Below are 14,345 nucleotides of genomic sequence, written 5' to 3' on the forward strand. Positions count from 1 at the left end.
TATAAATAACCAAAATGAAGCAGTTATAAGAAAAAGTTATCTTGCATCAGTTTCAAGCCAGCCCATTGACTGAAAATTTCTCAAGTAATTGCTATGGAAATAAGTAGCACAAAACACAAAAAACAGTTGTATCATGTCAGTGACTAAAATGCAAGTTGTAGCATTATCTAGCACTGAATAACAATTAATGAATGAAAGGCTAATTATTGGGTGCACATCACAATGATCTAGAAAGAAAAGATTTCAAGGCATCTAAGTGGAGGTAAAGTTTCTGCTACAAAAATCAGAGTATATAGTTCACAACAGATGTAACTGTAATGTATCCTCTTACAACCAATGGTTCCAGAATAGCATTTCTGGAGGATGATGGTGGCCTCTTCTCTTCTTGTTAAGTTAAAGACACATTCCCTACATTCCTGTTCTACACTTCTGATCACTGACATGAGGTTCTCTTAGGTTAAAGAGGACGAGATGACAAAAAGTGACACTGGAGAACTGCCTGAATTTCAAGAACAATTGCCTGAAACAGGTATTGATGCTACAAACACACAGAGATCCACTTCAAAAAGCCAAATGCAGTGGCAGAAAAGCTGTCAATTCCTTGTGACATTTCAGCAATTTCCCCATTGTCCCCAGCTGACGAAAGAGCTCAGCAATGGTGCACCTTGTGCCAAGATCCTTCCACATCCCTGTTACTTGTGACACAACTGCTCATGACAATAGAGGGTGCAACTTCTATTGTCATGAGCAGTTGTGTCACAAGTAACAGGACATGGCTTCACCACCATGTGAAAAAAAAAAAACCCCACAGCATTTCACATATAAAGTGGGCATGCCAGAAGTTTTCACAGCCATAAATAACTTGCACTGCATACTGAAATGTTAGTGAAGATACACAGACTGTGTTTCCTAACCAAAAGTAAAATCAGATGATACAAATGCTACAGCCTCAAACACTGCTAAATTACCACATCAAACACCAAAATCATAAACAGCTGAATTTTTTGTGAAGAAATTTATGGCTATGGTCCTTGATCTGATGTATATATTTTTATTTCAATATATGGCAGTAGACACATGCCAGGCCTTCACATTTTTGAACACTTCAAAAAACACAAAAAGATGGAAGCTTGCCCCTAAAAATTTACTGTCTTAATAGAGACTTGCCCAAACCGAAACCAGACATGCAAACAAAAATGCTCTCAAAGAACGTGCAAGGATGATCCCTAATTCTCTGTTAATGAATACTTCAGATTATTTTTCCACTCAGAAAGAAGGTTAAAAGAAAAGACTCCTGCTGCCATTTCATTCTGTACACTTGATGTTTCTAAGTGTATTTAGAATGGCTTTTAATGTTTTCCTCTACATGCTTTCTTGAAGGCAGACTGCTAAAAAGCAAGCAAGTTGAGATTTTGCCCAGTGCAAATCCAGTAAGTGGACACCATCAGCTGATCAGTGCAGAATAGTTACTCTATTCAGGTGGGTTTTTTTGCTTCACTAACTTTCTGAAATAAAAAAAAAATCACAATTTAATTGTTTCCTATGCTTGCAGTCTTCCTTCAGGACAGTGTGCAAATAAGGATTGAAAAGACATTTAAGAAAGTGGAGCTTTTTCCAGACTAAGATCAATTCCTTCATGATCCATTTTGCAGTTGCTCTACACAACACTGTTTTAAATGCCAAGCTTGCATTTGAATTTAGGAACAACCTTCAGTAAACTCCTCTCACCCTCTAGAAGAGGTGTGAAAGGAAAACTAAATCTTGAAGTCTCAGGTTGTTCAAAGGCACCCATAAACCATCTGTGTCAAACACCAAAGCGTATCAACTGAAAAAAGCATGGACACAGATTCTATTCTGCTCAAGGAAATAAAAGTATGCATTTTGTATTCCACTGTTGTTTAAGCTATTCATTGCCAGCTAAGTTGAATTTACATGCTCTCTGCTTTACTTCATGCCAAATATTTCAACAGGCTATAAAAGAGAATTGGAAGGCAAAGGTTTCAAAAGTTTGGATCATACCAAAAAGGTTACTATGACTTCTCTACTACATAGTAGGAAACCTAAAGAAAGAGTAACATCTGTTTAGTTTAGGAGTTCAGTGTGCACTGATGGCAGAGGAATTGGAATAAGATCCCAGGATAGAAGTTTCTGCAATCAGAAACTGATTTGGGGTAAGGGTACTTCTCTGGTTTCTGGCAAATGTTGTTAAGTATTACTTCCATCTGCATTTTATTTTTGTTTTCATGACTGTACAAATCTTTTAGCAGAATAAAAACATATCCTATAAACAGATGAATGCCTTAAGATACTTTAGGAAAGAAAAAACTATCAGTAAATAACTTTGTCAATACCTTATCCAGAGGAACATGTTTCACTAAACCGCTGACAACAGTCCTTGGGCTTGCTTCACCAACATCCACTTGTTCAACATACAGAGTGTCTGCATCTGGATGCTTTTCAGCAGTAATAATACAGCCAACACGAAGATCCAGACGAGAAACATCTACAGGTTTCGCATCGCTACTTCCAGCAGCTGGCTGCTGTTTCTTCTCCTTCTTTTCACCTATTAGAGAACATTTTGTTCCATGAAATAAACATTAAAAAAAAGCACAACTAATGTATATGACTACTGCAAGGGAAAAGTGAACTACAGGCTCAGAAATAAGCATAAATTCTGTGCAAAACACAAAAGAGTAAACAGTTAGCACCTCTGTTACCAGTTTCCAGTGGTGAATTGTCATTCACACTTCAATTTATGTCATTACCTAAACTTATTACCACCTCCTGTTTGCAAAGTCACCCTGAATTTAAGTGCAGCTAACGTGTGACACACATATTCTGACAAAGGCCACAGCAATTACCTGATCATCCCATTTGAATGATTAGCAATTACTAGTAAGCCTTGCCATGGTGTTTCACCAGCAGAAGGAAACTAGGGAATCACAGTCCAATGGGTTATGAGTGCTTATCAGGATGGTACACAGCCAGGAGCTGTGAGGTCACTGCAGGTGCACTGGCACAGCTGCAATGCAACCCTTCAAGATGACATTAGCCAACATTCTGCACTTCCCAAACACAAGAGTGCATGAAAATGCTCATGGCTTACGAGATTCCCCTGGTGTGGTGTCTTTACCCCATGATTATCAGACACAAAGACTGTGTAGTATAAAACAACAGTGAAACAACACTCCCCAAACTCAGCTGCTTATATAAATCATGGAATCATAAAACATGCAATATTCCTTTCAAGATGAGCAAGTTACATGCAGTTTATAGATAAGACTGCTGTTTTGGAGACATTAAAGACTTGTTTAACAGCTATAATCTCTGGGAGATTAAAAAAGTCTAAGATGTGCTTACCTTAAATAAGCATATTCTGTTATTCTTTCATCCAAGATAACTTACATATTAATGTAAACTAAACTCCCTTCTTAATGGAGCAAAAAAGGTAAAGTGAACACAATGTACAATTTGATTTTATTCATCATTCTTCTAGTACAGGCATGAAATTAAATTATACATTCAATAATAAAAAGGCATTTTTTTAATATAAGCAACTGCTCTTCAAAAATACTTGCTCATTTATGATGAAAAGCTCTAGTGATTTGGGTTTTTAATGTAATTGACAATTTGATTAATAAAATCTGTTGTATATACAATAATATAAGAGAAACTGGATAAAAATCCCAATCAAAATAGCTAACATATGATACCTAAGATCATTTCAAAGACCTGCTAAGTTTATCCTTGGTATAATTCCACACTGTTCTCCAGGACATTCCTCTACAAGAGAAATGAAGTCTTTCTTCAAAAGAGAACACAGCAAATGTGTACATGGTGTGTATACATACAGATACATAGAAAATATCCATTTCAATGCCACAGGCTAAGGAGAAAAATGCACTCCTCTGGCCAGTGTCAGAGTCAGTCCAGAATCCATATACAGAGAAATCATACAGATAAGGTTTGCAAGAAGTAGAACAAAGAAGATGAAAATAACCAGAGAGGAAAAAGATGACATAGGTGACAGAAAGCAAAGGGATTTCAGATAGTCCATCATTTCATCAATTTCTAGATTTAAAAACCAATGTTACGTGTTGGTTACTTCAACTGTTAAATGCAATACCTACAACAGATGCTGAACTCCACAGAAACAGCCTGTGCAGGACTACTATTTAATGTTTCTGCTGTATTTCAGCATAAGACAAAAGTCTAACATGCTTTCCATATGAGATGAGCTGAGTTGGTCAAAGCATGGTGCTAGTAACACCAAATTTGTGGGTTCAACCCCTGTATAGGCCATTCCCTTAAGAGGTGGACTTGATGATCCTTGTGGGTCCCTTTCAACTCAGAATATTCTGTGATCTGTGTTTGTCTGACTGAACTTAAGGTACGTCTATTGTACTTCTCCTCATCATATATAGAAAGTTTTATTTTTCCTTACTAACTGAATAATTGCTCTGTAGCTGCTGAATACTTGAGGGAAAAAATTTAATTGCCTATGACATGTGTCCTCTGCTTTTGTATTTACTGCTCTGTGGAATATTAATGTGTCAAAAGCTGAAATACATTAAAAAATATAAAATAGCTTATAAGTAGCTGTACAGCTCACCAGGAAAAAAAGAGACCATGCACTATCATAATATCCAAATTCTGCAAACCTGTATGAATCTAATCATAGCAAATTAATAATAATCTGCATAAGAGAATGATTACAAAACATAGTAAGTTACAAGATACACTTGCACACAAGTACAGGTGTCCAACAGACATGCCTTGTTTTTTGTTGGTGGTGGTTTATTAAATGAGGAAGTGCAGTCACATTAAACAGAATTTGGCATGTATCCCATGCAATGAAGAATCTGTAGCTTACCTGACAACCATCATTAGCTTCAAGTATTTTCAAGATTTAAGAGCTAGCACTACTCTTCCTACTGTAGCTGTATGAAAGCTTTTTTTTTTCTCCAAATCATGCAAAAGCACTTGCATAAATTAAATATTTCAACTGTCTATCAGAGATAAGAAAAGTACCTTTTTTTTCTACTTTTTCTTTCTTTTTCTTTTCTTCATCTTCACCTTTAATTTGATCTTTGGAACCAGAAGATGCTGTAACTGCTGTAGGTTGTGGAACATTCTCTGAAAACGAAGCTGTAGAAAGGGTTGTACCAGGAGGAACTGCAACCTGCTTTACTAAAATCAAAACCACAAAAGTTAGGGGCAGTACCAGAACTTGGAACACTGACATTTTTAAATGTACAACATAGATGAAAAAGCAGAGAGAACTGAAAATTTTGCTTAACATACTAAACCACAACTGCTGAGTAGTGAACCACATTACAAAACACATTTCAGAAATTCATCTATATAGGATTATTATGATCAATAAAAACAAAGTGTTTGATTACACATTTTTAAATGCAAAGAAGTCCTAAATACAAGAAAATATATAAGCAAACAACATCTCTTTTTGTAGCTGATTTCAACATCTAGTTATTTTTTCTACCAATTCCCTATTTCCCATTTGTTTAGTTTCAGTTTATAGCTACTAGCTCTTGTCATACTGGAGACTATTCCATAAATGAGTTATGCACAAAAGCATTTTGATAGCATATTTAGATCATCCATCAACTCTTATGATTAACTTAAGAAACTGAGCCTGAATAAAACAAAATTACCTGCAGCCCTAATGTGATCTGATTTCTCTTTTCCCTAAATTCTCCACATTACCTTCAACAGCTCTTTTTAAACTGCTGATACGGTTTAATTCTGTAATTCAGTTTAATACAGTAATTCTGGACATTGTACTATCAGTCTCACCAGACGGAAGTGTAAGAAGCACCTCTCTTCTACATTCTGCTCTTCAAGAATCTCTTCAAGACTTTTAACCCAATAATTGTACAGGGTAAGCATCATCAGTGCACTAGGCAGTACCATCAAGGCTACCTTTCCCAAGCAAGGATAGATGAGAGGATCTTTTCAAGTTCCTTTCAATCCTTTCAATGTTTTATAATTAACAACTGATACATCCTTCTGGTGTCACCATGACAGAATTCTCCATTCTGAATACATAAACTGAATACATGTTTTGTTTTTCATTTCAGATATCTAACTTTCCTGAAGAACTGCACTTTGTTAGTTGATGCCTGTCCTCTTCAACACACAAGTGATTTGCACAAATTATATTCTTATAAACAGCTTTCTAAAGTAATTTGAATATGAAATTTGTTGTACTAACAACCACTTGCTCGTTAGTTGGGGAAAGTCTTTGTTTCTCAGGTTTTTGAAAAAACATCTTGTGATATTTTTGATCTTCTGTGTCCATCTAATTTCTGTGCTTAACTACTTAAGTCCATTTGGATCTAACAAACATCTACTCTCTTCAAAAGAAAAGATCTGAATTTAGTCCTACTACACTTAGATGAACTAGCTAACTAAAGGAAGATGCACACCAAGTATTTCCTTTGCCATCTTGGACCAATATACCTTCAGACCTTTCTCAAGCACAACAGATTCTGTGAAATATCCCACACCTGTCAAGAACTGCTGCAGACTAAAAGACAACAGAGAAATATAAGTAATGGTTTGGTTTAGTACATGAAAAGGCTTTATTGGTGTCCAAAGGAGAAAAAGAATTCTCTGTATTCACAACATGTTAATCTTTTTGAAGACTGAACGTGCTTTTACACCAGTTAAACATTCAGTGAAGTTAAATGCCAGCATCCAGATACACTGGATACTATCTTAAACAATTTAGAATTCTGATAGCATGGGTTAATAGCAATAACTGTTGAGGGCAGAAGAGGACTTTTTGGCAATAATTTTAAAAGACAACACAATGTATCTGAGACACTTCGGTTTTGGGGTTTTTTTCCTCTTTCCTTTTTTTTTTTTTTTACTATTAAGTATATAATGATGGTATAAACTGAATAGAACTACATAGAGGGGAGCAAAGAAAGAATAAGTCCAATGGAAGGCTGGTATAAAGCACAGAATCATAAATTCAGAACACATTGTTTATAAATTTACAAAACCACAGCTTTCCTAGTAAGTCCCTGACCATCTGTACTTTGCACCATGGCTTGATCTTTCCATAGTGATTTTTCAGTCATGCTAGATTAAATATTCAAAGTAGCAAGAGGAGTTAGACATGTAGCAATTTCTACAGAATTACAAGGAATCATTGTCATCAGTGAGGTTCATGGCCTATTATGCAAGGCACTGAACAAAAAAATACAAAGAACTAGTTCCATGTCTCATTAAGTTTAGTATATAGATCTGTCAGGCCTGCAGCTTCTTAAAATGTTGGAATCAAGTAACTTTTCATAGGCATGGAATCAGGGAAAATCCAGAATTTGTAAGAAATACCATAGAGTCACCTGCAGAACAATAAAAATCAAGGAAAATTAAGATAGTTTTGTGCTAACTACATCAATTTGCATGAGAATAGCACTTTTTTTCCCCACCTCCATTTCTAATTTCAGCCTGAATCAGCTCCTGTTTCAGCCCTTCAATTTCTTTCTTCAGTTTAGCATTTTCCACACGGAGCTTCTTCTCTTCTCGGAGAGATGCTTGCAAGACTAGAGTTGACACATTAAAAAAAAAACAGGTTTCAGTAACTAGCATTCGTCACTTTGGACACAGAGGTTTGTTTTTAAAGAAAAGTGAAACATGGTGAGCCAAACAGCACAAAAGTGAAAAATTTCAAGGGGTATATAATCAGAAATACTTAGGAATTATTTTCTTTGTTGTTGAAATAGACATTTTTACAAGAGTTATATAATCAAATTGCCTCTCAATATACTATCTTCTCAGTCCCCTAAACAGAATCACAAGAAAAAACTCTGAGAAACCTACAGAAAAACCCTGATGATGTTTGTAATACAGAGCACCTTTGTTCATTGATACAGTTGAGTACAAAATATCAAAATTGAAGCTATGACACTCTTGACAGAATGCCATAGTTGTGAAAAATCAGTACTAGATTCAGGATAAGGCATAGTCTTGTATTCTTTCCAACTCCTTTTCTCTCTTCAAATAGAATCATGTTCTATCAAATTTCCATAATTCGTGTTTTAATTCTTCCTCATCCATACCTCTTCTATTTCAGAATAAGCAGCTTCAAAAAAACCCAAACCAAGCGAGAACAAAGCCCCCACAGCCCCCATGACAGTCAAGTGGGGCTACGATTGCAAGGTTTATCTTGGAGAACTTGAAATGCTTTAAAGACTGACACACCAAATATTCTCATTTTCTCTTATATGCATTTACTGTTAACCATCTAGTTAAAAGGTTTAGCCTAAGATAGATCTTACTGGCTTTTTCCTTGAGGAGGGCAAGTTGCTGCTTGAGGTACTCAATAACTTGATCGGCCTCTGCACCCTTCTGCTCCAGTCTGTTCAGCACTGCATTGTTGGCTGCCATCTTTACCAAAAAACGGGATAAAAACCTAGACAAAGAACAGCCTAAAATTAATGACTTCTTAATGCAATAACACTATTATCTCTTACCATGTCAAGCTGTTCTCAAATCAGTTGCTGAACAAAAAAATTTGCTAAGTGAAAAGCTGGGCTCCTACCTCCTAACGCAAAGTCCAAACAAAATTCAAAGTTAAACAGAATCTGATGTTTGACAGCTGCTTTCAAGTGTTTTAAAAGAAAAGCTATTTTTCTTCCCAGCAGCAGAAAATGTTTTCTTCCTTCATGAAACAGGGAAAAGGTGGAGGGGGCAGCAGGGGGGGATGTGGAAGGAAATAAAAGGGGAAAGATTGGACAGGAAAACACTGTATCCTGGGCTTAACTAAAAAAAAAAATAAGTGTATATCAAATTTTATTGAGACTAAGAAAATGGAATCATGCCACAAAAATTTCCAAATGTTTCCAATAAATTTATTCAGAATATACTGAATACTTCATACATTGTGCTTGTGCATATATTAAGACTTTACTGTTTTACTTTTAATAGTCATAATTCATGAGTATTTTTACTTATCTGAGATAAAACCAACTTTTATTAGAGGTTTACACTTCAGAGTTATTTTAGGACCAATTTTGACGATTTGATTTTGCACCCACTGAAATGGAAGGGCCAGCACACAGATAACAAAGAAGCAGGGAACACAAAAGACCAGCAAAGAGCACAAATAAATGCTGTCTAACCTTTTATGATATTCACTATTTACTAATGTTTCACTAATGTTCCAGAAAGTAGTTATGCCTGGTGTCCAGCCTTTATTTTTTGCAAGCTACCAAATCCGGCCTACCTTCCTTCTCAGGAACATTTGTGTCTAAACACAAGAGCTCAAATAATGGCAACAGAATGATGAAAAACAGTTACAATCACTCATATCTGCAGCAGAGAGTGCTTTTTCCCTCCCACTCAGTATCTAAATGAGAAAATAATCTGTACTAACAGTTGCCTCTTCTGTGAATCAAGAAAACTGGTTACAGGTGGGAAGAAAAGATCTTTACAAGCAATGGTGATCTAATTCCTGTGAGGTGATTCAATTCCTGTAAATTTGTCCATGAACTGCAACAAATGAAAGAATTGGTAAGAAAATGGAAATCCAGGCACATGTATTGGCTCCTCAACTTTATCAAAATACAAAATTGCCTTTTCTCATATCAAATTGGCAGATAACTTCCTATTTTATTCCAAGACTATTGTAATGCTATGATCTAAATCTGGTTTTAACATACAAATAATATTCCCTATTGGGATATGCAACACAAAAGTCATGCTGAAGAAAAAAGAGATTAGGAATAACTGAAAGGTGAACAGCTACAATCACACTCATGCCAGGGTTAACATACTGTCTCTGCTGCACTCTAAAAATCGACACACGTTTTAGATCTGATCTTACATTATTAATAACTCAAATGTCCACAGGAATATATTTAAATTTAAAAAACCTCAGAAAACTAACTACAATTATTCTGGAATAGTGTATTTAAAAGGAATAGTGTATTTAAAAGTTCCTAGAGTAAAATTCACAAAGCCAGAGAGAGGTGTAATAGACAGATGATGCATGGGGTATCTTGAAATGTGATGCATGAACCAGAATCCTGCCTTCTTTGCAAGGCAATACAAACAAAGTCTGTGCTACACACACTGTTTCACTTAAAGATGTGAGAGTATTATGGCCATCACACCTTCCACTCATCCACAACAGATTTTTGTTTTAAAAGAAAGAAACTCTCTTGGAGCAAAGAGCAGAAATATCTCTCCAGGACAACTAAATTAATTTTTATATTCAAATTAATGTCTGCTAACAAGAAAATAATTTTGTTTTCATGGCCAGACTGAAAACAGAGAGTTTCAAAAAGGAAACCAGTGATTCCAATAAGCTTCTAATTGAGATGTCAAATGGAAACAGACATAAAACTATCATGGCACAACACAGCATAATACAAAGCCTGGGATATTACAGTCTGCATACCAGTAAGATTTCTTGCAAGCTACAAATTCTCTCAGGGGAACACAATACTAACAGTGGAAACTTTTCCAACAACAACAAAAATGCTACTAAAACTTCAAAGTGAATAGAACTGGTACATTTTATAGATTTTAGCCAAGTTGGCTAATGAACTGAAGATCTGGAAATGAAGTTACACGATTACAATTTTCCCACTTGTCAAATAAATTTCTGTAAAGCTAGTATTGTAACAATAACACGAAGGAATAGGTATTTCCGATGCTAATAGGGAAAGGCAACAGGCTGAAATGAACTGCTGCAGGAACAAGCACAGGAACCCATACAGCAGAGTGATAAAACTGTATCCAAAAAGGGCACATGAAGGAAAAAAAGTAAGATCCACCCTTTATTATAGAATACAAAACACATTAAAAATATGAGAACTGCAACAATCAAAGATTACAGTCAATTTTCTTTTTTTCTTTTTTCACCTTTACTCTATTTTCTTTGCCTTCCACTGTCCTATCACCCTAACACAAAAAAATCCTACAACAACCAACCCTTATTGGTGATACACAAACTAAAAATTAGAAAGAAAACCAGAAATAATATAGCTTAAAAACCAGATCACAGCTTACTGCAGATATATTCTAACCTGCTTAGGAAAAAATGTCCCAAAGAGCAACTGAAAGTAAAGTCACTTCATCCAATTGTGCCTAATGAGCTCCTTTCCCTTGCTTTGAAAAACAGGTATGGTGTATTTACATTCAGACATTCTGGAAAAGTCCTTAAGTTACCTGCTTGCTTAGCTAAGGGAAACAGTTTTATCTCAGACCTCTGGGGACTGCTGTGTTATTTGCAAGACACTCAGGACTGCTCCAAAACCCACTTGCTCCACTCAATGGAACTCAATCTTGAAATGAAGGACTCAAGCTGTACAGTTATTCATTGCACTGAACATCAACACATAAGAGCTGTTTCATTTCTCATCAGTCTACCTGCTGCTTAAGAGAGTTGCCCATGTTTTTTTTAAACTGAAAGCACTGTCTGATGCCATCTTCTAAGTAGCTGCAGTTCCCTTGCAGGAGAAAACAGGCACTATCTCACTTTGCTGCTCAAAAACAAGTAGTGTGGAAGTGTCCCCAAAGTGGGAAACTCTCTATAAGAAATCAAGCCTTCTCATGTAAGTACAAATTTTAACATGTTTTACAAATACTTTATCAACATTGGACTCAACTTTAAAATATATCCAAATCAAAAACTGAACACACAAAAGATGCTAAAAATGTAAATCTGCTTGTACCTTACTTTTCAATGCTGTCGATTGTTAAAAAAAAAGAAAAAGCCAAAATCCCTATAAAATTAATGACAAAATTTAAAACTTAAAACTCTAAAAATTAGTTTTGGAATCGATCCATAGTCTGAACATAGAACCAATTACTTTCCACTATTGGAAAAGCAACCACTAAACAGAAAAAAAACCAAAACAAAACCACAAACAAACAAGCAAAATAAAAAGCAACACCTGAAACTGAAAAACAACTGACTGCTAAAGCCTAAAACAATTAACTCTGAGCATTCCTTTTTCCAGCTGGAAGTTTTAAAAAGCTTAGCACTTTGAAGCTCCCAGCTTTTTCTTGCAATGCTTTGCTAATATCAACACAAAAAGATTACAACTGCAGGAGATTAAACCACAAGTGCCTCCTTCTCCTCTCTTCCTCTCCCATGTACACGTTAATTACTTCACAGTGAGAGGGTAAACTTTGACAGCCCTCCACACCCGGACAGCATTCTCCTCTGCATGGAGCTTTGCTCTCACCCATCCTGCTCTGTGCTTGCCATGGAGGAATCAAGAATTCCTAGAGCAAAGCCAATTGTATTCACCTTTAACAAAGAGCACACAATGGCCCAAGTGGCATTTTCTGTGAGGCACATGTTTATGGTGTGTTAATGAGTGCCAACCAAGATCTAAGATTTTATTTTCTCACAAGAGGAAAAAAATAAAGATCTGCAAAATGACATGCTGGCTTTTCAATTGAGATGATCTGTTCAAATCAAACAGAATCAGTGGTATATTCTAAAAATTATCAACACCACAAAAATAATTTCTCCAATGCTAACTAAAGTTCAATAATTTAAACTATATAAAAATACTTAATGTTAATTCCTCTTCCTAAGCTTTTGGTCTTAAATCCTAAGGAGATCTCAAATTAAACTCGCTTTGTTCCTTTGCAGAATTATGGCCAATTTGTATATAAAGTATGCTACTCTCTGTAAAAAGACCAAGTGCCATCACTTTGTTTCTACAAGAAGTGTGTTCAAAGCCTTCTATCTGAGCATCTTTTCTGAGTATGGTCCTTTCTGGCACACAATCTTACAAAAACCCATAAACATAACAGAATGTGCCAGCTGTTTGCCAGACTCTGCTTTCCTGTGCTATGCACTTCCACGAACTGTGAGGATACAGTGAACCAGATTTGAGAATCTCACATCACACCTTTTTATTCTGCAAGGTAAGGAGCAACAGTTAGCAGATCAAAACAGAAGAAAGCAGACCAGAAGTATGTTTTCTTTGGCTGAACCAAAGTATCACTGCAACTAGGCAACTGTTGTAACTCATCCCATATTTTCTCATCTTAGAGAACTGAGATCCACGCTTTATAAATCAATTCTTTCTTAAAGGTTCCTTCTAACTTCTGATAAAATATTCTAGGCCTGATGCTGTCAGCACCTTTTGCTAAGATTTAGAATACCTGATTTGATGAGTTCACATTTTTGGAAGAAAAACTTAAGAGAGTTTTTAGTTTTGAAACCTCCGAAAATTTAGGCTATATAAAAAAATCCAAGCCAAAACACAGGAGAGCTACAACTAATTAGTTCTGAGATCAAATCTTAGTTTTGACTTGATCACCCTCATACTTCACTCTAAGTAATGCAAAGAAAAGCAGCAGCAATTCCCCACTTGTCTTAGGGGAGCAATGGCCTGAAACACTTTGTTACAAATTTTCAGTTAAACAGTTCTGGTGCTAGGACATTTTGGAAATCAGTTACATTTAGTAAGTTTCATCACTACCAAAAAAAAATTGGTATTTCATTGGCTTTATACCTGTTATATGTTGTAAAACACAATCATGGCTTTTATACCCATATATCCCTTCTCAGGAAATGAAGTTCCAAAAGATCATGTGATTCCACACTTAACGGACAGAAAACAATCATAGTTACATATTGGAAATGTAGGTTTTCCACAGTTTCATGTGGAAAAATAGAATTCCTCAATAAAAAAAAAAAATCCTCAATTACAAAAAAAAAATCCTCAATAAAGAAGTCAAGTATAGAGCTATTCACAGTTTCAAAAAAATGTGCCTTTTAAATCCATATACAAATAGGCAAAGTTATCAATAACGACCAATATAATGTTGAGAAAAAAAACAGAAGAATTTTAAGTATTAGGTACTTCTGCATTGCATTACTATCAAACCCATCATTTCCTTGTTATAACGGAGCAAAAAAAAAAAAAGACATACTGCACTTACACTTAAATACCATTTCAAGCACTTGAGGCATGCACATATCAGTGAAGAATTAATTACCAGCTCAACTCTCTTTCAGAATTCAGTTTATTGTTAGCACTGTAAGGGAAGAACGTATGTTTCCTGAATAGCACGAAGTTCACACATCTAAAAGTACAATCCAATGCCTTAAGCAAATGTGTGTAAGTATTCAAAATGTAGATGCTCACCCAGGTCCTTCTCCACATATGGCAAATGAGACCTATCAAAACATTTTTTGGCAGAACAATGGCAAACACTTGAAAAGCAACAGCAAAATAAAAAAAAAAAAAAACCAAAACAAAAACCAAAACAAACAAAAAACAGCAAAACAAAAAAAAAAGACCCCCAGAAAACATACAAACAAAAATCACTCCCAAAAG

The 14,345-nt window shown here is 35.5% G+C and overlaps 1 protein-coding gene across 1 annotated transcript in view; it reads right to left on the reverse strand.

Moving 5' to 3' along the window:
- Positions 1-14,345, reverse strand: part of AIMP1 (aminoacyl tRNA synthetase complex interacting multifunctional protein 1) — a 31,484-nt gene that overhangs the window by 7,419 nt on the left and 9,720 nt on the right. The window contains exons 2-5 of the mRNA XM_036382586.2: positions 8,313-8,446; positions 7,464-7,577; positions 5,032-5,190; positions 2,352-2,563 (exon numbers count right to left, since the gene is read on the reverse strand). Of these exons, the coding sequence (XP_036238479.1) occupies positions 2,352-2,563; positions 5,032-5,190; positions 7,464-7,577; positions 8,313-8,446 (619 nt within the window). The remainder of the gene's footprint in view (positions 1-2,351; positions 2,564-5,031; positions 5,191-7,463; positions 7,578-8,312; positions 8,447-14,345) is intronic.

This window comes from Molothrus ater, chromosome 4 (genome assembly GCF_012460135.2).
Source record: "Molothrus ater isolate BHLD 08-10-18 breed brown headed cowbird chromosome 4, BPBGC_Mater_1.1, whole genome shotgun sequence".
NCBI lineage: Eukaryota > Metazoa > Chordata > Aves > Passeriformes > Icteridae > Molothrus > Molothrus ater.